This window comes from Pygoscelis adeliae, unplaced genomic scaffold (assembly GCF_000699105.1).
Source record: "Pygoscelis adeliae isolate BGI_AS28 unplaced genomic scaffold, ASM69910v1 Scaffold222, whole genome shotgun sequence".
Lineage (NCBI taxonomy): Eukaryota > Metazoa > Chordata > Aves > Sphenisciformes > Spheniscidae > Pygoscelis > Pygoscelis adeliae.
In genome coordinates, this window is record NW_008824309.1 from 215,009 (window position 1) to 235,535 (window position 20,527).

A 20,527-nucleotide genomic window follows, 5' to 3' on the forward strand; every position below is an offset into this window, starting at 1 on the left:
GGCTGTCTACCACTACCCGCAGGTCCTTTTCCACCAGGCAGCTTTCCAGCCACTCTTCCCCAAGCCTGTAGCGCTGCATGGGGTTGTTGTGGCCGAAGTGCAGGATCCGGCACTTGGCCTTGTTGAATCTCAAGATTATCAGAAGCTTATTGAAATTTTTGTGTTCTTTTGTTTACTAATTGAGTATATCAGAGGATGGATTGGGGAGTGGGAGTTGTATGGGGTTTGGTTTTGGCTTTCCTAGCTAGTAGCTAGTTGCTTAATAGGTTTCATATCTATTGGCAAACTACAATAATATTCCTGAGCACAGTTATCACTTGATTTCTAAGTTGCTATTTAACTTCTTTACAGCCAAGTAAGAAACAGGCTATGATCTTTCCTCTGTCTAAACCTATCATGGTTTGAATTCAGGTATGTTTCTGTTATCTTCACAGTTCCAGAAACTGGTGATTATATTTTGAAATGTAACTTCTGCCCTAAATTCCAGATTACTTTGAGATGATGTGCATTAGTAACCTTTTTGCTGTTGCATACATTGTTGGAGGTACAATCTGAATGAGAAAAATATCTTATTAGAGTACATGTCTAGCACTCCCAATTTCTTCAAGCAGTGCGAGAATAGTATAGTTGATATAGAGATTATTAGGAAGGATTTTTTGAATTGTCATGTTTTGAAGTGACCATCAAGTAACACTTAAATGGGACTGGAATCAAGAGGCACTTGTATGAGAAGTACTTTTACAGAAGTCATGTGCATGTCAGCACTGTAGTAGTTTTTGTTATCAAAAAGGGTTTGGTTCACCAGTCACTGTTGTCTCCCACCTTTTAATCTTATCCAGGTCAGGTGACAACATACTAATTATCAATTAGCTGGAATACAGGGTCTGAAGTTTGTTGCCTTTGTCACTGGACGGTGGGACAGGCAATACTTCATCAACAACATACTTTGCCGTTACAAAGTTAACGTGTCAGGAAATACTGACAAAAAATTAAATAAACAGCCTGGATTTATCTTACAGGATAGTGCCTTTTATTCACTACTAGGAAGATTATTTTTTTTTTAAACCAAAAAAATATTTAAAATTTCTATAACAATTCATGTTGTCTTATGTATAATCCAGAAAAGGAGGTTTGCTCTTATTCTACAATCCATGCATTATGGGGGTGGGGGGAAGAAGAATGTTAGTCTTAAATACTGTCATCTCTGCACTGAAAAATAACTGTTAGTAAATAGATATAAGATCCTTGATGGGATGATTATTGCCAAGGCAGTAAAAGACTGAGAGAAAGCAAGCTGCATATCACTACATATCAGGAAAAGCACTTGCAAGCTGTGGAGAGTAAAACCAAAATACTACCAACAAAAAAAGCCTCGTGGAAGGATGGAGGCTGGTGCATGAATGCATCCACTGTATGATATGGGCAAGGCAAATACTGTATTAAGCGAGTACAATTCTGGTTTGGATTTATGCTAATTAAGCAGATATCCCTGTCCTTTGGAGGAATTTGATTAATTTTTTTACTTAGCAACTAGACATCTCTCTTTCTACAAGTTTCTTCTCTCCACAGACAAGCACAAACCTTTGTTTTCTCTCTCTGTTCTATAGCTTGAGTTCTCTGAAGCCTTTCTGGGCCTCCTACTTGACTGTTTTGGTCTTGTCAGGATTTACCTGTCTTTGTCTCCAAAATATGTGACTTAATACTTTTTAATAAATAAATGATCGGGCAGATTCTGTTTAGTTACTTTTGAACTGTTGAAAATGCCTCTGTGTCAAATGGTGACGCTATTTTTCCATCAGTTGTCCTCTACTGTGTCATGGAAAATTGCTGTGTCTACTCTCTAATACAGGACAGCAAGTAACCATAGACCATGCTGTTCTTTCCTTCAGTATTACAGAGCTATCTGTGGCTGTTAGGACTGTAGCCCTTAACTGGATTTAAAACTGAGACCTAATTTAGAAGAAAGGTGAAAAACTGAATGTCCTTAGAACACTCTTTGTTCAGGTCTGTTATGTCATGCCTGCCCTCTGAAATGTCCAAACGGTACTTCAGAAATAGATATAGTACCTTCTCGCAAAAGCTTTCACACTTCTGAGTTTGCTGTCTTGTGCCTGACCTGTTTTTATCCAACCTGTTTAGACAGCATAGTGAGGATAGAGGAAGGTGTGTAACAGTTCCAGATCTTTACTTTGTATTTAATATAGGTGATCTGTGGAGGTAATTAGGAAAAAATAAAATAGGCAAATACTCCTACTGAAAGCCTGGATATATATGATTATATGTGTTTGGTAAACTCTATCTTAATTCCCTTTATATTTTGTAGTTGGAAATGAAGCATGGTAGTTGGTCTTAAAAGTTGTGGGTTTTTTGTTTTGTTTTAAAGACAAAAGCCTAATAATTATTTTCATTATGCTATTGCTTGGAATACTTGCTTTTAAACACTGTCTTGAAATCATGCCCATAATGACTTTAAATGGGGCATAAATTTCTTTTTAATCTTGCTTTCATTAACACAGTGTTTTCTCAAGTCAGTAAAAGTCTTTGAGAGCTGCAAATATAAAGAAATTGCTTAATTTGCACTCACTAAGGATTACATATTCTAAAGTAGTTATAAATTGTTTTTCACAAATGGGGAACATTTATGAAAAAACGCTCTGAAAAAAAAATTTCTGAAAGATGCTCTGTAGGAGCAAAACTTAGTAAATGCAGAGAAATTAGGACAGAACTAAAATTCATGGACCTCAAAAGAGAGAAAATGTGCATTAACAGCTACAACATGCATTGACTACGTATTATCCTGGAATTCCAGTGGAAATGTAGTTATCCTCGGTCGGTGTGGTTTTGCCTGAGAAAGGAACCGTGCCCAATCATCTTCAAGTTTTGTGAGTGCAGTTAGTGTTGATATCACAGGACTTTGGGTTTTGTATTTCCAGGCGCAGACCTTACATCACAGGCCTTTTCTCACATGAGCTGTCCCTGCAGTCCAGCCATACCAGGTTTATTCCAGTGCTGCTTACCTGTCAAGTGTGTGATGCTTATTTCTCACAGTTACAGCTGGATGTGGGGGCTTGTATTTCAGGTTTTGACATCCTTAAAGCCACGCAGGAAAGCAAGGAGTCCACGCCTATCAAAGGATTGTTTTACAAGGCAGTTGTTTCTAGATAACACGTCTTAATATGATGGGTGGGATGGTGCTTATCTCATGTGTAACTTTGAGGTTTGAGTCATTTCAGTCAAGGGAGAATCTCCCTCCTACAGTGGCCCCTCAGCTCTCCCCAATGTTATTGGTGTTCGTTTGGTCCCTAAAAATTGTCAGGTGCTCATGAAATTGAGCACCCTGGTATTCAAATACCTTAGTTTACTACCCTGAATATTCTATATTGCTTTGATTAACTTATTCCTCCCATAGGTTGCAAACACCTATCTTGAAAAAAAAAAATCTTTAAATGCAGCATAATTGATAGTGTCAGTTGGGTTGGCTTTCCAACCTGGAAACAGAGATGTAATTCTGCAAGCAAAATGGAAGATGAGATACAACACACGTAAAACACTTAAAGGAATGTACCATCAAACTTGTCCTATTGTGATTGAAATCTGAAAACCACACTAATTTTAAATGTTCTTACAAAGAATTCAGATTTGATAATAGGTCATTTCAATTTCAACATGTCAATTAAATTTTGAGGCATTTGCTTCACTTTATCTGTCATGAACAAACATACTTAAGTTTTGGCTGCAATGGATTCCTGAGACTTTACTGAGGTAAGGTGAGGAGGAGATATGTGCTTTGTACAGATCTTAATTAAATTTAATTATGATATGGATCCTGCTTCCCAGCAAAAATCTTTTCTCTGTTTTTTTGAAATCACTCTTAAAAATAATTGAAATATGTATGTCTTATCTACTTAGTGAGCAGTAACTCAGTAACTTATGTGTAAAGTTTTGATTAACAGTATTAGAAATTCTTTTTGGCTATTTTTAAAATGTCTCATGTCCTGTATAACTAAATCCACCCCCCAAAAAAAAAAAAGGTGGATCTAGGGTGTCTGCTTCCGTATACTCTTTTCAGTATACTGGCTTCAAAGCTTCCAAAATTTTGCAAAAGGTAAACAAGTGCCCAAGCGTAGATTCTTTTGCCTGTTGTTTTGACAGTGAACTGAGGACTTCATTGGCAGTGCTGATTTGATTTTAAGTTTACACTACTTGATTTGAACCCACCTAAGATAATTGATGCTGGAATAAGTGATATTAGGCTGGGAAATCATCCAGTTCTTGAAAGTTTAGTAGCATGTTGTAATAGAAACTTTGCCAGGGATATGCAGAGTGCCAGCTTTCAATATGCAATGTGTGCTTTCAGCATAGCTGATTGAAAGAAAAATATTTTTCAAGTAATGGCAAAACTCAAAGTCTCTGAATTGTTCCAGGTATGAGAATATTTCAACTGTCTTTGCTGCTCAAAATCTCAGCAAGCTTCCTTTAAAAAACTGATGGTGAGTTTAGTTAGTTTTCAGTGCTGCTATTTAAAATCCTGTTGTATAGTGAAATGAGCTTAAATGAGCTCCCCTTCTGCAGGTCTTCAGCTAAGCTGGTGCAACATCCAAAAAAGACAGTTGGGACTTGAGGAAAATGAGAGAAATAGCCGTACTTCTGCCTTTATGTGGTAGAACCCTTTACTGTAGGTTTGGTGTTCTTTTTAGCAACGTGTATGTCCTGCTAAGAAATTAAGGCACTTGACAGACATCTGCTCTTGTGAGCCTAGGGCAAGGAGGACTATTTTCATGTAGTTTTCAAATGGAGTTTTTATTTAGTTTCCTTCTGAAAGGATACCCCTTTCATAAAAGAGGAAATATTGTCCATTAAACAGCATTTGAAATTCTATTACCGATGTTACTTTCTCCTTACAAATATTAGGCCTGTGCTCAGTAAAACCAGTTCTATTAAAGGCTTGTCTATTCATCAGTTTTAGTTCTACAGTGAAACCAATACTTAAATTATGTTATGCCACTGTAAATGCTTCTATTCTTGTGTAACTGTCACAGAGGGTTGAGTTAGTTTTAACTATGCAGTTAAGAAATTGTTAAACACTTGATTCAAATGTACCCTTTCAATCATGCATACTGTAGCAAAATTCTGTTAATGCTTTTTTTTTTATTTAAAGAAACAATAGTAATAGAAGAAGGGATCTGGGATGAGAAAGAGCATATTAATGCATATAAGTTACTAAATTAAAGAGGAAAAAAAAAATTGACCAGTAGCCCATTTTAAAGTCCACTTTCATAGCTCCTAAGGTGAAAGGAAAAAACCATGTGTTAACTTGCTTATGATAGGTCATCATCTGTTCCCCTGGTAGAGACAATGCTTTTTTTTTTTTTAATATAATTTTTCCAGGTAGGTTTCAGGAATAGGGGAAAAAAAATTATAAAAACCATGTCATGTTGCTGAGGAAATTAGGACATGAGAATTTAAAATGTAGGAGCTGGCTGAGAGAGTAAACTGCTTAGATCTTATTGAACAAGAATAATGCTTGCTTCCTGTTAAATTCCAATATCTATTCTTGATAAATGAAGAAGAGAAGTCAAGGTCAAGCACAATTAAAATGGGAGAGCATATAATCCTTCAGCCAAAAGCACCTGCTGTTCCTTTCACAGATTTGACCATCATGTCAGTACTAACTGTTCAAGCTTTCTCTTATACAGACTTTTGCATTAATAAAATTGTACTATTATTTAGTGTTTAATATAAATCTTTTCTGTTGTGCCTATCATTCAGCGGCCAGTGCAGTCTTTTGGACAGACAGCAAAAAGGTCGAAGGTACGGTAGACTTGTGTGCTGGCATGCTAAGGAAGCCCTTCGTGCTTGATGAAGCTTTTTTACTTTGTGAAAAGTGCCTTTGGTTTTATTTTTTTGGCATTGAAGCTTGGTTTTATTCTGTTGGATTTTTGTCTTGCCTAGTTGTCTGCTTTTGTGGTTTGCCTTTATATTTTTGGTGGCTTTTTATTGTTATGGAAAGAAACGCTTTCCCAAAGATTTTATTTACTTTTCATTAGATGTGCTCTATTGTGCTGACAGTGCCTTCAAAAGCTGCAATTGCTTGGGTATTTTCTTCCTAAAGCAAATTATTTATTCTATTGAAAATATAAAAAATACAGTTTTCAGCCATTTTGTTTTACATAAAATGAATGGAAAAATAACGGCTTATGGTATATTTATATAAATTTTTTATAAGCCATAGTTTTTAATTTTACATACTTTCCTTTAGTCAAACACAAAGTTAAAGTTAGTTCGGAGCCTTGCTGTATGTGAAGAATATCCACCACCTCCCACAGCTGAAATATCACAGGACCTCCAGGTAAAAATCACGTTACTGAAGTTTCTGAAACAATTTGAAGTAACTTACTGTTCAAAAGAAAATTTTTTGGGTACTCTTTAAATATGCAGACAACATATGATTTTAACTTTTTTTTAATACAGCTTTAATAGAGGTGGTAATATCAGATGAAAAACTTGCTGCTTTGTTTTTCTGAACTATAATAGTTTATATCTGGGGAACAGGAAGAGGAATTTTGTTAGTTGTTTTAACTTTCTAGTGTTACAGTCCACTTGAGGCAGTCTTAAACGACTTAAGTGCTGTCTACCATCCGTAAGACAGAAAAATTATGATTAATATGCAGCATAATTTATCATCTTTTTATATTTAGAAAATTTAAACAGTTGTAAGTTCTGGTGTTTTAACTGAATTCCTGCATATTGGTCGTAACTGCTGGTTGTTCTATTTAATGCATGCCTGAGGTATGTCTGAAGACTAATCTATTAAGATGATATAACACACTTAAAGAAGTTCCTAAATGCTAGACAAAATATGTAAAAACACTTTAGAGAATTTAAAACAAAATCTAGCTTTCCTGACTTTACCTTCACACCACTCTGTATTTTTAGAGCAAAATACTATTTCTGGTTTTAGTTCTACGTATGAATGAGGGGCATCAAAATGCTTTTCTTGCCGCTCTTTTTTCACTCCTAACAAAACTGAAATGATCCTTAGTGGCTTATTCATAAAGCATGTTGACTTATTTTTCTGTTATTTGAAAAGCTTCTAAACTGTCTTTTTGTGAAAAGTCTGACTTTTCTCAACAAGCAGAAGGAACCAGTAGCATAGCAGAGTGTGAGGGGGTTTTGCTGGGGAAGTGGTAATTCAGTTTTGGGGAGGGAGGGAGGGAGGTTGAGAACTCACGTAGATATTTGTCAAGCTAATTAAAATTTTGTAAGATTGAACCACAAAGTATCTAAGGTTGGTTTGGTTTTTTTTTTTCCTTGGGAAAAATGAGAAAATAGTATTTTTCGTAGTCCTTCACTAATATCCCAGTATTTGAATAGTTGACTAGAGAAATATTGAAACTGGGCCTGCTAACTTGATGAAAATCTAAGTCTTAGATTGGTATAGGCTGCAGAGTAAAAGATTAAAAGACAACAGAAAAGTTAATGCTATTTACAATGATTTACAACACTGTCGTAATGTTTTGCATAAGGTGAACGAAATTGACTGAGATCTAGTTCAGGCTTAGTTGTTTAGTCTGAAGCAGTAGGGTTTAACTTTCAGTCATTGTATCTAATTACAGGAAGAGAGAATCCTGATTTGATGGGCTGTTCATCCACAGTATATTTCAAACATAAGAGATGTTAGGATTTTAAAAACCTCCAGCACTGTGCAACACCATGTATTTAATGGTTTAAAATCAGACATTTATAATAAGCGTTGTCTGCAGATGGCTTTTGTTACTGTGTCCTCTGGGAATCTATCCTTAGCTGCATACTGCAAGGTGGTTCTTGAAAGGAATTGCTGCAGTAGTAGGAGAGATGTAAAGGCCAGTTCTACAGAATTAATTGAATTGTGTGGTAATCTAAGTTTGCACGAAAGGAATACAGTCTGGTTTATGGTATATTAAGAAAGAAAATTAGATCTAGCAGTGAGTTTTCTTTGGAAACAGTAATCTAGAAAAAATGGCTTATGAATCCCAATAACTATGCAAATGATTGAGAGAACAAATGTAATTCTTCCCTGTAGATTGGAGAAATGCATGTTGAAGAGAAGAGTTAGAAGTAGGAATTTGTTACACATTCTGATGCTGGAGTGCATATCCTATGGGGCACAGGTCTTCCATGACCCTCTGTAACAACTCATGCAGGCAATTTCTTCACCTGTTCTGCATTCTTTCCCAAAGAATCTTTGGCAATGGCGTGGAAGAATTCTTCTGTAAGCACTGATAGGCTGCTGGCTACCTCAGGCCCCCACACACTTTGAAGCGAGCAGCTGTGTGGTGCTCAGTTGCCGACTGACTGAGGTTAAACCACAACAATGATGTGTATGCATTAATTTTCCTTGGGACGTGTGGGAGGTCCAGTGGCTAGGGGAAGTGAGAGACTGTCTTGCACAGCCTTCTCTGGCAGCAGGAGAATAACCTCTGTGATTGCTTCTCCTTGGTGGAAAAGTCACTGCTCTGTTGTATCAGTGATTGCAACTGCAAAATGGCTTCCAGTTTTGTGTTCATACTTAAAATGAATTTTAAGAGTTAAGAATAAAAAAATTCAGGATAAAGTTGCTGATAATACTTAAGAATCCCCATTTTTAATGGTTAGAAAGTGTCAGCCTTGATAAGGATGAAAAATATACTTAGTCAACTAGAACTGGTACGAGTTTTGGGATAACTCTGTAATCTTGCCTGTGACTGTTTATCAGTCACACCTTCCACACTAGTGTGTACAGCAGCTCTTAGCAAGGCAAAACTCCTAGGCACAGGCAGGTGTAGAAGTCACTTAGCAAGTCACTTCCTGCCACTGCTGGCTGCTTCTCCTCAGAAGGCTATAATGAAAGAGGTTGACGGACCAGACAAATTGTCTCAAGCAGATCAATTTATTTTCTGATATACTTGTTTATTTTTTCTTGAGCAATTGCAGCATGAAAAAAGATACTGTTCTTACTGAGAAACCTAGGTAAGAGCTCACAAATTTTTAAGCCTTAATTGTTAAAAAGCACTGGCAGCCCTTTACTAAAAGGTGCTATGAAAGTACAAGCTTATCAATTTATTGCAGGAGGAAGAACATAACTGATTTATTTGATCTTTTATCTTTGTAAATACACTAACTCTTTATTCTCTTGCTGTCCTTTGTCTAAATACCAGGTACTGGAGTTGTTCTGGTGCTGTATACTTTAATACAAAATACGAACACTAGCAAAGGATGATCCATTTCAGCTCTTCTTGAGGAAGGGCTGTTTTCATATGAATGGCAGTTATTATTATGTGTGACAAGTAAATAAACCTTCAAAAGATTGAATGTTTTCTTTAGCAAAATAAAACAACCCAAAGGAGGCAGGGTGGGGGGAGAAGACCAGGGTCTGTAATGTTAGTTTATACTGACTTGTGTAAATTCAGGTGGCTGTTGGTTTTAGAGATTGCTGGTAAAAAGACAGGTAAAGGCCCCAGGATGTAGGGCATTTGAGTAATATTCTGTAATGCTTCCTGACTCTTACCTTTTTCTCAAGTGTTTTAAGCTGGAGAAATCTATCAGGTTTTGGGGGTTTTGCTTTTTGTTTGCCTTTTTCTTGTTTAATCAGGATTGGTGACAATTTCTTCTGCTACAGTGAGGACTTCAGATAGGTGATCTGAGTTACAGCAAAGAGTCTGCTAAATCAGTATGACAGCAGAGACCCACTGCAAACAGGGTGGGATTAAAAGAATTTTAGGAACTAGAAGTTAAAAGATTTTTCGGCAGCTTTCCAGTCAAGTAGGTCATATTTAATTAGATGCTACAGTTTTTATAGCATGAAATCACAAGAAAGTGCCCTTTGGTACACAGTTCTGTTGTATCACACTTTGAAGTAGAATTGGTGCTAGTAGTAGAACTGGCTGTTCAGATGGCTATTCCTTTTTTAGCTCTTGTTGGGAAAAGAAGTATGAAAATGATTACTTGCTGAAATCCTTTGAATAAACTATTGCTGTATGCTTTTACTTGGGATGAGTTTAGAATATGTAGTCAATCAATTTTCTAGTGAAGGAAAATCAGAGTATGAAAATTTCCTTAATTTACTGATAGTTTTGTAGAGTATTATTGTAAAATGGAGAACAACGTAGTGGTAGATCCAAGTCAGAAATAATTACTTAGTAAGACATAAACATGTTTCTTTCTTTTTCAAATAACTGTTATGCAGCTACTAGGTGAACAGTAGGTGTAATGCACTTTGTAGTGACAAATAAGTTGCTCATTTGAATTATATTCAGGTTTATGAGGTGAGGAATGCAAAGATTTGTTTTGGACTCTTTAAGGTTTGTAGCCAAGTGAATTCTCAAGACTAGGAAAGAATTATACAAAAGAGTTCATTATTAGTGATTGGTAATGGTTTTTATCAGACTCGGTTATAGCTAATCTCATAAAAGCTGAGAAGTGTTCACACTTGTAATGCTGTTTTGCAGGGTGCTCATGAATTAGTAAGTTTTATTAGAACATTTAATGTGGGGGAAAATGATAATGAAAGGGAGAGCTGATAAAACTATCAGCTAAACTTTTTTTCTCATTTGAAAAAGTTGTTACTCCAAAAATGCATATCGAAGCTAGTTTTTAACCATAATCTCATTAGTATAGGGTTCCCATTGCCCAGCTCTGAAGTGACCAAGGTAGAGAGAGCAGTTTGGTGTGCTAGGGCAGGGAGGAGTATTACTGCAGGTTGTGCGAGGATGTGTTTGCGTGTGAAACAGTCTTTAGCCTTGGTGAATCCTGACTATATTTAACTCTGGCCAGCTTACATGAGTGAGATCAAGTCTGTGGAATGACACATGAGGAGAAGCTTAGAGCATGTGCCTGGATATGGGTAAGAATAGGTTTGAAGGAAGAGTGAGGACTTGCATGGGAAAGGATTAGGTGCAGGACAGAAGAGTGATAGGCAAGAATGGATATGGGGCAGGTTCTTTGGGTTGGGAAGGATCAGATATTCTCGGGTGGGTGGGGTGACAGCATCAACTCAGTTGGCATCTGGGGGAGCAAAATTGACATTTGAGGGAGTTAAAGGTAAAAGGTAATGGGGGAGTCTTACTCTTACAGGACTTAGTCACTCCTCTTGGAGTCATTCAGACACATGGTGTCTCCATTTCCCACTACCTCCTCTGTTTTTGCTGTCTGAAATACATTAGTCCTTCACTGACAATCTTGTTAGAGTAAAGAGGCATGAAAAACAAATTACAATCTTCCACTATTCAGGGGACCATTATGTCACTGTAATTTCACACATGGTGTCTCCATTTCCCACTACCTCCTCTGTTTGTGCTGTCTGAAATACATTAGTCCTTCACTGACAATCTTAGTAAAGAGGCATGAAAAACAAATTACAATCTTCCACTATTCAGGGGACCATTATGTCACTGTAATTTCAAAGGGAAGTTCTTTTTTGCTGTATTTGGGAAACAGGTTTTATGATAATTCACCTACTTGTATAAAAACATGGATTTTGAGATGATTACACACAAAGCTCCTCTGTCAAAATATACAGGAAGTTAAGAATCTAAGCCTTGATGAAGTAAGGTTTGCAAATTTTGCCTGGATATATTGTACTGTAAATATTTCCCTTTTTTGTGGATCTGGGAATGCTGGTCTGTCTTAGATTGAAACATTTGTTGTGGGGTTTTTTTCTTGGTATAAACCAAATTGAAACTTGAAACAAGCTTTTCTAGTCAAGAACTGTGAAGGGGGGGGGAAGCATCGTGGATGATGCATTACTTAAATTTATACATCTGAAAAACTGGAATATTTTCATATTTGTATCAAATAAGATACTTTGGATTCATTTTGAAATAGTATTCAGGGCCTGGAAGTGTGTGTAAATTCTAAAATGTGTATGGTACTTTCTATGCCTTCTGTAGTTTTTGATTTACTGATAAATAATTTCATTTTGTGGCTGCGTAAAGTACATGTGGGATCAGGAAGAATATGAAGGCAATTCGTTTCCTTGTTATTTCTTTATTTTGCCGGTAATATAACACAAAACAGTTCTCCTGCAGGTATTGTTTGAAATAATTTCCGTGATGACTGATTTTTTACTTTTGACAGGAGAAAATTCAGATCCAGTTGTCACAGTCTTTTGAAAAAGAAGAAAAGCCTGCAAAAGATGAAATGGAAAAGGAAAAATCCAGTGATAAACTGTCCAGAAAAATGTTATCAAGAGGTTTGCTATCTGTCATTGTGCTTTTAAATGTACTGTGTAGATAAAGAATACTTAGAGAAAATACAGTTTGCTTCCAGGTCATAGTTGCATAAACATTGCTTTTTTTTTTAGCAAATGAAGCAAATAGATCAGACATCTTTGAGCTGGAGAAGGAATTGGTCCCAGAGGATACAGTGCTTTCAAGGCTTCGTCAAACACATGTACTTCAGCAAATGCTTTTCCTTTCTCACCTGTCTAGCTATGCAGACCAGCATAAAAACAATTGTGTTGCCTCAGTTGTGTCCAAGTGTTCTTTGGAAAACTGACTTTATTAGTCAGTAGAAGTTATTATTTTATTCCTAGACTTCGTTTTTACAGGATTTGTGAAACTTAAGTGAGAATGACAGCTACCTTTTGTACTTTTTCTGATCTTTATTCAACAGAAGTCAATGTTCTTGTTTGTTTATTTTACTTTTGATAGTATCTAGAATTTTTTTATAAAGTTTTGGAACAAGGGTGGAACTACATAAGTAAAAATGACAAGTATTATGTTTTCACTTTAATATTCCTGCATTCTGGATTGAAGATCTATTCTATCTGCTGAAAATCTTTGTTTTTTTCACCTGAAATAGAATTGTAAAATTAATGATGTAAGCCTGTCTCTATCCATGTTACCTAATGCCTCCTAAAGGTAGAAGACTTTATGCATTTAAGTTGGCAAATCATTGTACAGCTTTTGCTTTAAATAAAGGATCTAGAATGTTTGTCTAAACATCTTAGATCAACCAGTGTGTAGGAAATATCTTTAAAGCTAGAATTCTTTTTGAGACAGGTAGTGCTTGTCCATCTTGTGTCCCTCAATTCCATAAGGCCATCCTCATGTGGCATTTCAGTGATCTTGTCCCAGCTGGCAGCCGGGTATTTGTGAAATAAGAAGCACTGGGATGGAGAACTTAAGTACATTTATAAATCTCAGTCTTTGAAATGATGCCTTAAAAGAAACGGGGTGTTCTTTCAGAGCTAACTTGCTCAACCTTTAAAGTACATGCCCACCTTCTAAAATTAAGGAAAAAACCCACCCCACGCACCCCCCTTAAAAAAAAAAAAATACCCAAAATGTTAGGTAATGATGAGGAGTTGAGAGCAAAGTGACAGAATGCCTAAGGTAGAGGTAGCTGTTCTAAATTCACCCAGTATCTCCTCTGGAGGTTAATTACTTCCCAATTTAGGATGTGCCAAAATAGAAAATGATGGAATTTAAGCATCAGTCTTCTAGTAATTATAACTAAATTATTGTTCACTTGCAAATTAAGAAAATTAAAGTAAATAATTATTTGATCTTAAAGTTGTTTTACCAGGCATACTCTCCCACTTCCCCCCCCCCAAGAATCAAAAGTAATTCAAACCATAAACACACAAAATTGCTTGGTTTCATTTACACTCTCTTGATAATATATGGGCAGGATTGATAGTATAACAAGCTTTGCAGATAAAGGAATCCACTGTCATTCTTCTTTAGGGAACTAGAGATTACCTGTTCTCAGGTAGACTTGGATTTTAGGTCTCATTTTTGAAGACTGGACACTTTGGTCACCCATTTTCCCACTACGTCAAGAGGCTGCTCTGCTGGCACTGTTGCTTCTAATGAAAAAGCCTGCATAGATTCTGTCTCCACTGAATCCTACCCTTCTTTGTGCAGTAGCCCCCTCATTGCTAATAGAAGCTAATTTGCAATGACTGCTCTCCATACTGACCACAAAAAGACCTGGAACAGCTAGGACCTAGGCATAAGTTTGAGCTGTGCCTAACTTGAGACTATAGGTTAACATGTAAGTAGTTCTTGGAAGAAATCTGGTTCCAAAAATATTGTTAAAACACCTATAGCTTTGAATTCTAAGACCTGGAACTCTGGAAGGTGCTCATATAAGGGGAGATTTGGTGTTAAGTCATTTCTTTCAGTGACAGATTTTAGAGAACAAAATGTAACTTTGAATACTTTGTTTCACTGAAACCAGAAAGGAGGCAGAAGGTTGTGAGACTTTTTGAAAACTTCTACACGTTTTCTTGTGAAAACAAAGCCTAACAGAACAAGGATTTTTAATAATACAAAATAACATTTGTGAAGGTTAAACTATTACATTCTGAATTACAGTATTTCTTCAGGCAACATCCAGTAATTCTGTAGACCAGCTGCTGGTCCACAGAAGTGTATACAACAGTGCAATGTAGTATATTGAGAAAACTTGGAAGATTGATGGAAATCAGGTGACTCAAGGTGATACACTGCTTCAAAATATATAGCAAATGTTAATAGAATGGCAGTGTTACCAAAGCTTTTGCTTTGGCATTACACCTCATTTAGGGGATTGGAGGGTGATGTTGGGTTTTCTGGTTTTTTTTTAACTTGTGAGCCTTTTCCCTGGAAAATGGAAGTGTTTAATTTTGGGAATAGCATGCCTAATAGTTATACAGTATTGACCCATAAATAGTAAGTTCAGCAATAATTGGAAAAAAATATTAGTGTTTTTTCAAAGTGTAATTTTGCTCTCTTCCCCTTCACCCTTAGATTCCAGCCAAGAGTATACAGATTCCACTGGTATAGATCTTCATGAATTTTTAGTAAATACGTTAAAAAACAATCCCAGGTAAGCATCAGTAATGTCAACTTTCTGGTTTTCTTTCTTGTTGTTGCCTGAGGTGTTACACCACCTGGGGTTTTTTGTTATTTTTTTCCCCTCCTCTTAAATGTCTAACACTACATGTCAGTTATTTAGGATGAGATTTTGTTGTGCAGGCTGTCTGAAACACCAATCCATTGTAATTTGTGTGTTATATGAATAGAGGTTCAGGACATTGAAATGGTTTAAATGCTTTATAATGTTTAATAGGCAAGTAATGAGTTCTGTCTGTGTGCAGTTCTTTCCCTGAAGGGACTCTAATACTATGTCTCTAAAACTTGTACTCTCTTAGCGTCTGCTTGTTAGAGACTAAACTGCCTTCTTTTACTTTAATCTGCCTCGCGCTGAATTTATAGACAAAGGGATTTTTTTTTAAGCAGTACCATATAACCATAGTTAGAGATATACACCTTCACTCTGCACATCAGGAAACCAAATCTGACCTAATTCAAGACCATCATTTATTAGCAACAGAGTTGACATGGTTCTGTTCCTTTGAGGTTTGCAGTATGTTGCTGTCTGTCTTGTTTGTTCTTTTCCTCCATGGGGTTTCATACTAGGTCTGTGGCTATATGTACAAGGCAAGAAATTAACTCGGTGGCATTGTGCTGCTGTCGCAAAAGCTATTCCACTGCTACTGGTTATTCATTCATATTATAGTTATGATTTTGAATGTGGTAATTTATTGGGATTCCATTTCATTGGCAAAAAATGTAAAATGAGCTATAATAAGGGGCCAACAGCATTTTGTCCTATAGAGTAAAATTAGAAAGCACAGACCTCTGCTAGACTCTTACGTTGTTCCAATTTGAAGTCATAAAGCATCCCAATGCAAATAAGAAATTGTAGGTGAAGGTCTGCTGTGGGTTTACATGCGCAGTAACTGGGATGCTTAGTTATCTGATGTGCACAAATTATGAACTGTGCGACAGTTAACTTCATTACATGTTAATGATTTATTGGAACTGGCATAAGCATTTTTAAGACTAATGCACATTTCTATCATCTTGAGTTTTAGCTTTTTCTTATTCTCTTAATATCTCATCACATTGCAGCGTGGGCCAGCTTTTAACCACTTGGTAGTTGGTATGTTGTAGCAGTGCCTCTGGTTATTGGTACTCTGTCACTCTGCGTCTCAATGATCCCATGGTGTGCTTTATAATCCAAGGACCAGTTCAGGCCTCTGCAAATTTTACTACGCATGCTAACCAACAAGAAACAACCTAGTCGCTGCTTTTCCTTCTTCTTGAGACTGTCTTCTCAATGACTGTACTTTCTGTTGAGCCTACTGCGCAGAGATTACTTGGAGGATTTTTGTATTCTGATTTCTGAGACGAGAACAGCATGTTTCACTAGGCGGGTTCAATACAGTATAGCTTACTGAAAAATGAATATTTTGTCGTAAAAATACTGCATTTGACACCCGGTGGTCCTATTTACAGTCTGCCATCATCCCTTGATCACACATCTTATCTGTGTATTCTTAAGATGAATACAACTGCAGTTATTGGAGTGTCTCATATGTGAGTTGCTGTGTTTTTATTTTCAGGGACAGAATGATGCTGCTGAAATTAGAACAGGAAATTTTAGATTTCATTGGTAATAATGAGTAAGTACTGTACTCTTATAGGAAAAAAGAATTCAAGAGTGTTTCTGTTTGTTTAATAAAGCTACTATTCCTTTCTTCCAGAGTTCCAAGAAAAAAGTTTCCCCCAATGACATCTTACCATAGAATGCTGTTGCACAGGGTAGCTGCTTACTTTGGATTAGAGCACAACGTGGACCAGAGTGGGAAGTCAGTCATAGTAAATAAAACTAGCAATACAAGAATGTAAGTGTAAAAGTCTTGAAAAAACTTTTTGATGCATAGATTTAACACCTGGGATATATTATGCAACGATGCTGCGTCTGTAGCAGTAGGGGTCTACCTACTCATTGGGAACCAAGCATCGAGGAGAGGTGATTGCAAGGTCTTTACTGTTCACGTTCCAGTGCTGTGTAATAATGTGATCTGTTTCATGTTTAAACTTTTTTTGGGAAAAAAGTATGTTATGTGTAAATTAAGAATTTTTGTTGCTTTTCTCGCAGAGGTGCATTGCTAACTTTGTTTCCATGAAATGTGAATTTATATCAACTGTTTATCTGTTTAAAGATTTACACCAGTGAAGTGTACAAAGTACATTCTTTGTTTGTTTTGGGAAACAGAACCAGCCCTTAACTTAGAACAGGTCATTTCTGATTTGGTGAAAGGAGGGGACAAGACTTGCACAACCTTGGCTTTTGTACTGTAAAAATCTACTGGGAAAATTCAGGCATTGAAATCTTTTGTTGGAATAATGCTGCTTACAGATCTCACATGGCCTTGCAAAATAAACGTAGCGGGGAACACAGACATCTCATCAGTGGAAGTGTCAACCGGGTTAACAAGTCATGGCATGCTACTTTACTGTGAGGGCTGGGGAGTTTTTGGAGAAACCACTAGGCAAATCCATACTACCAAAAAAGTAGCAATGGGGCCACAGCAACTCCAAAACCCATGCGTCATTGACATTTTCATTCAAAGGACCCAGCTGTTCTCTCTGTTCTCTGCACTTGCTCTGTCTCCTCATTCTCTCTTAGAAAGACAAAGGACGAATGTGTTGGTATATTTATGCCACCTAGTTTCTAGTTTTAACTTAAAGCATTTGCCTGACACCGTTTTTTGTGTTTGTTTTTTTTTTTAAGTACTCTATGATTTGAATATGAAAATAGGTGTTTACAGCGCCTGCATCCTAGTCCCAGTCTCTGTATACACTCTCCATAGCTTTGGGAGAAAAAAAATCTAATTACCCACCCTAATTTTAGAGTCAATAGTACTGAAATAATATGCCACGCTGAAATTTCACTTAAGTAAACAGTTTCCTCCTTAAAAATTTCTGGAAAAATCTATAGAGCCTAAATATATGTTAAATAACTTGTGTATTCATGTATGTGGTTTTGCTCCAGCTATACATTCTCTACCTAAATTGACTTATAAAGCCATACATTTCAAATCTATTGCCTTTGCATCTACCAGCATCTTTAGACTGAAGCTTCAGTCTAGCACTTCAAGTGTGGAATAAGAACTATTAAAAGAGGATTTCTTCTTTTTTATGCTTTTTTTTTTTTTTCTAGACCGTATTTAAAAAGCTTATGGCCTCTGGAAGCCCCCTATAGGTGTAGTTACTAATTAGCAGGCATTTCATCTAACCTGCAGACATTAAGATTCTTAATGTTTTCAGTATTCTTATTTTAAATCGCTTTGGATATAAAATAAGAATTTAGAAAGAAAACCTTGGAGACCTGCTCCATGTTGAATAAAACCAAACTTACCTTTTCCTCATAGGCAGATTCCCGGCTCCATCGCCGATCAGTGATGTTACTGACATCAACAACCCAGTGCATACTGGGACGTCTCAGTGGAGTGGGAAGTTGGTGATGGCAGGGCAGTAAATTCAGGGACCTTTAAAAGAAAGAGGTAAGACAGTCTAAAGGTTCTCTGAAATGCCTGCTAATTATGTTTGGGCATCCAGTAACTAACAGTTAGGCTTGGCTGTTTTATAGAAAAAGATCTCCTGACTCTATATAGCTGTCCTGGGTAATGAATAAAGAAAGAGAAATAGAGAAGAGTATACATATGTTTTGTCTGAGAAATATTCCCTGATTGTCTGAGAACTTCTCTTACGATAGTAGTAGTTTTCTTGTCTAGGTACTTGGTATCTATTTTTAATAACAGAAGTTTGCAAAATATCTCACTTCCTTTCACAAAGTAGATAAAATACCAAAACAATATATATAATCTGTTGCATCATCCTTTCACTGTGATCTTGTGAAGCTCCTGCTTGCCTGCACTGTACTGTTCTTCTCTTGCTTATTTCTACTTAATTTTGTTTTAGAAGTTTGTAAGTTTCAATGCTTTCTCCTCTATCTTATCTTCTGTTTTCCCTTGAAATGAATTCTGAGGTATTACAGCTCTAGCAGAAAGCACCTATCTTCACTTCCATGCATGCCCAATATCCATTGCATGGCACCAGTCTGGATTCAAGAGCACTTCTGATACCCCAAGGGCATGTGGTTTGCTTGCCACCTTAATTGGAAATTGAAGCAAAAGCTTTGAAGGAGGAAGAGATTTAAAAAGCACGTTTGTTATGCCTCAGGAACAGGACTTGTCAAGGGTACACATCACCTTACATTTTTGGTACCTTTTCCATTGCCTGGACAACCAAAACCTATCACTTCAGTTACAATATTAAGTATATTTAACGGTAATCTTGAGTATATTTCAGTTTGTTCTACTGTGTATAGTGTATGTTTACAAAACCATAAACCTTTTCTTTCTAACGACTTTTCACAGACCTGACCAAAAGTTTTGTGAGCATATAAAGGATGAGAAGAGTGATGATTTCCAGAAGCGGTACATCCTTAAAAGAGATAACTCTAGTTTAGACAAAGATGACAACCAGGTAAAATACCTATGGATTATTTCCTTCCGCTTGCTGTATTTGACTGTGTATTTATACTATTTTCCTGTAGAAGTTGACACTGTATCACTTAATTTAGATGAGAATACGATTAAAAGATGACAGAAGAAGTAAATCCATAGAAGAACGTGAAGAAGAATATCAGAGAGCTAGAGAAAGAATATTTGCACAAGATGTATGTATCAAAGAAAATCTTACGGTGTTTTGTATGAATACTTCACGCACATACATGCATATGTGGTTTTTGTTACAAGAGACTTCTTTCCAGGAAATTTTCTGTTTCTGGAGGGGACTGAGCAGATAAGAATCATTAGTGTGACCTGAGTGAGTTTTAAATTATATTGAAGTTACTGAGAAATCTTCTGTTTTCTCTAATCGCTACTGTATGAAACTCAAGCAACCTTCAAGAATTATTTTGGTGCATTATTTAGCATTGCCTATTTCAATGCATTATTTTGCCCCTTACTGAAATTTAAGTTAGAGTTTTGGTACTGCAGTCACTTCAGTTGTTGCTTAGAGCAATAATTACTTTAAAAAAAAAACCCAAAAAAAAAACAACAAAAAACCACCCCAAACCCTAAACCAAAACCAAAATGTTGTTTTTTCTCACTTGTCTGGTCACAGTAAAATGATTTGAATTCCCATGTGAAATTTCAGTCAGAAATCTATAAGTCTAGTCTCTCTTGACTGGAGTTACCAAGCAGGACAACATTGTAAACTATAATTCAATCACAAGTAGTGATTATATTTAATTATATTGAGTGAAACAGAACAAATATGTCTTCAAAAATATGCGTTACTTCTAATAATCCACTTTTTCTGACATTTACCTGTAGCTCTTACACATCCAAAACCAGATTCTTGTTTTGAAGAAACAGTAATGAGCTCTGAGAGGCTAATTTGCTATATCCAAATATTTTCCGAAAGCCTTTTTTTTTCTTTTTTTTTTTCTTTTTTTTTTTTGGGTCACCTTAACTATGAACAAAAAGAATGGACTTTTGGATATAAAATAACCTTTTCCTTTTGCGTAGTCATTTACCATGTACCCTTAGAAGCTTTGTACCAAATGTTAGAAGTCACAGTCAAGGACAACATAATTGAAGTTAATAATAGGCTTTTTGATTGTATATTCTGTCTGCTTTTTAGCATATGCGTACTTGTAC

At 36.3% G+C, this 20,527-nt stretch overlaps 1 protein-coding gene across 11 annotated transcripts in view; it reads left to right on the forward strand.

Moving 5' to 3' along the window:
* Positions 1-20,527, forward strand: part of R3HDM1 (R3H domain containing 1) — a 57,707-nt gene that overhangs the window by 4,548 nt on the left and 32,632 nt on the right. For 9 of the 11 annotated variants that reach the window (XM_009318923.1, XM_009318920.1, XM_009318921.1 and 6 more), the window contains exons 3-10: positions 5,770-5,811; positions 6,260-6,349; positions 12,094-12,208; positions 14,754-14,832; positions 16,415-16,474; positions 16,556-16,696; positions 19,238-19,346; positions 19,444-19,539. In XM_009318923.1, the coding sequence (XP_009317198.1) occupies positions 5,770-5,811; positions 6,260-6,349; positions 12,094-12,208; positions 14,754-14,832; positions 16,415-16,474; positions 16,556-16,696; positions 19,238-19,346; positions 19,444-19,539 (732 nt within the window). The remainder of the gene's footprint in view (positions 1-5,769; positions 5,812-6,259; positions 6,350-12,093; positions 12,209-14,753; positions 14,833-16,414; positions 16,475-16,555; positions 16,697-19,237; positions 19,347-19,443; positions 19,540-20,527) is intronic. The other 2 variants (XM_009318927.1, XM_009318931.1) reach the window with 1 other exon arrangement.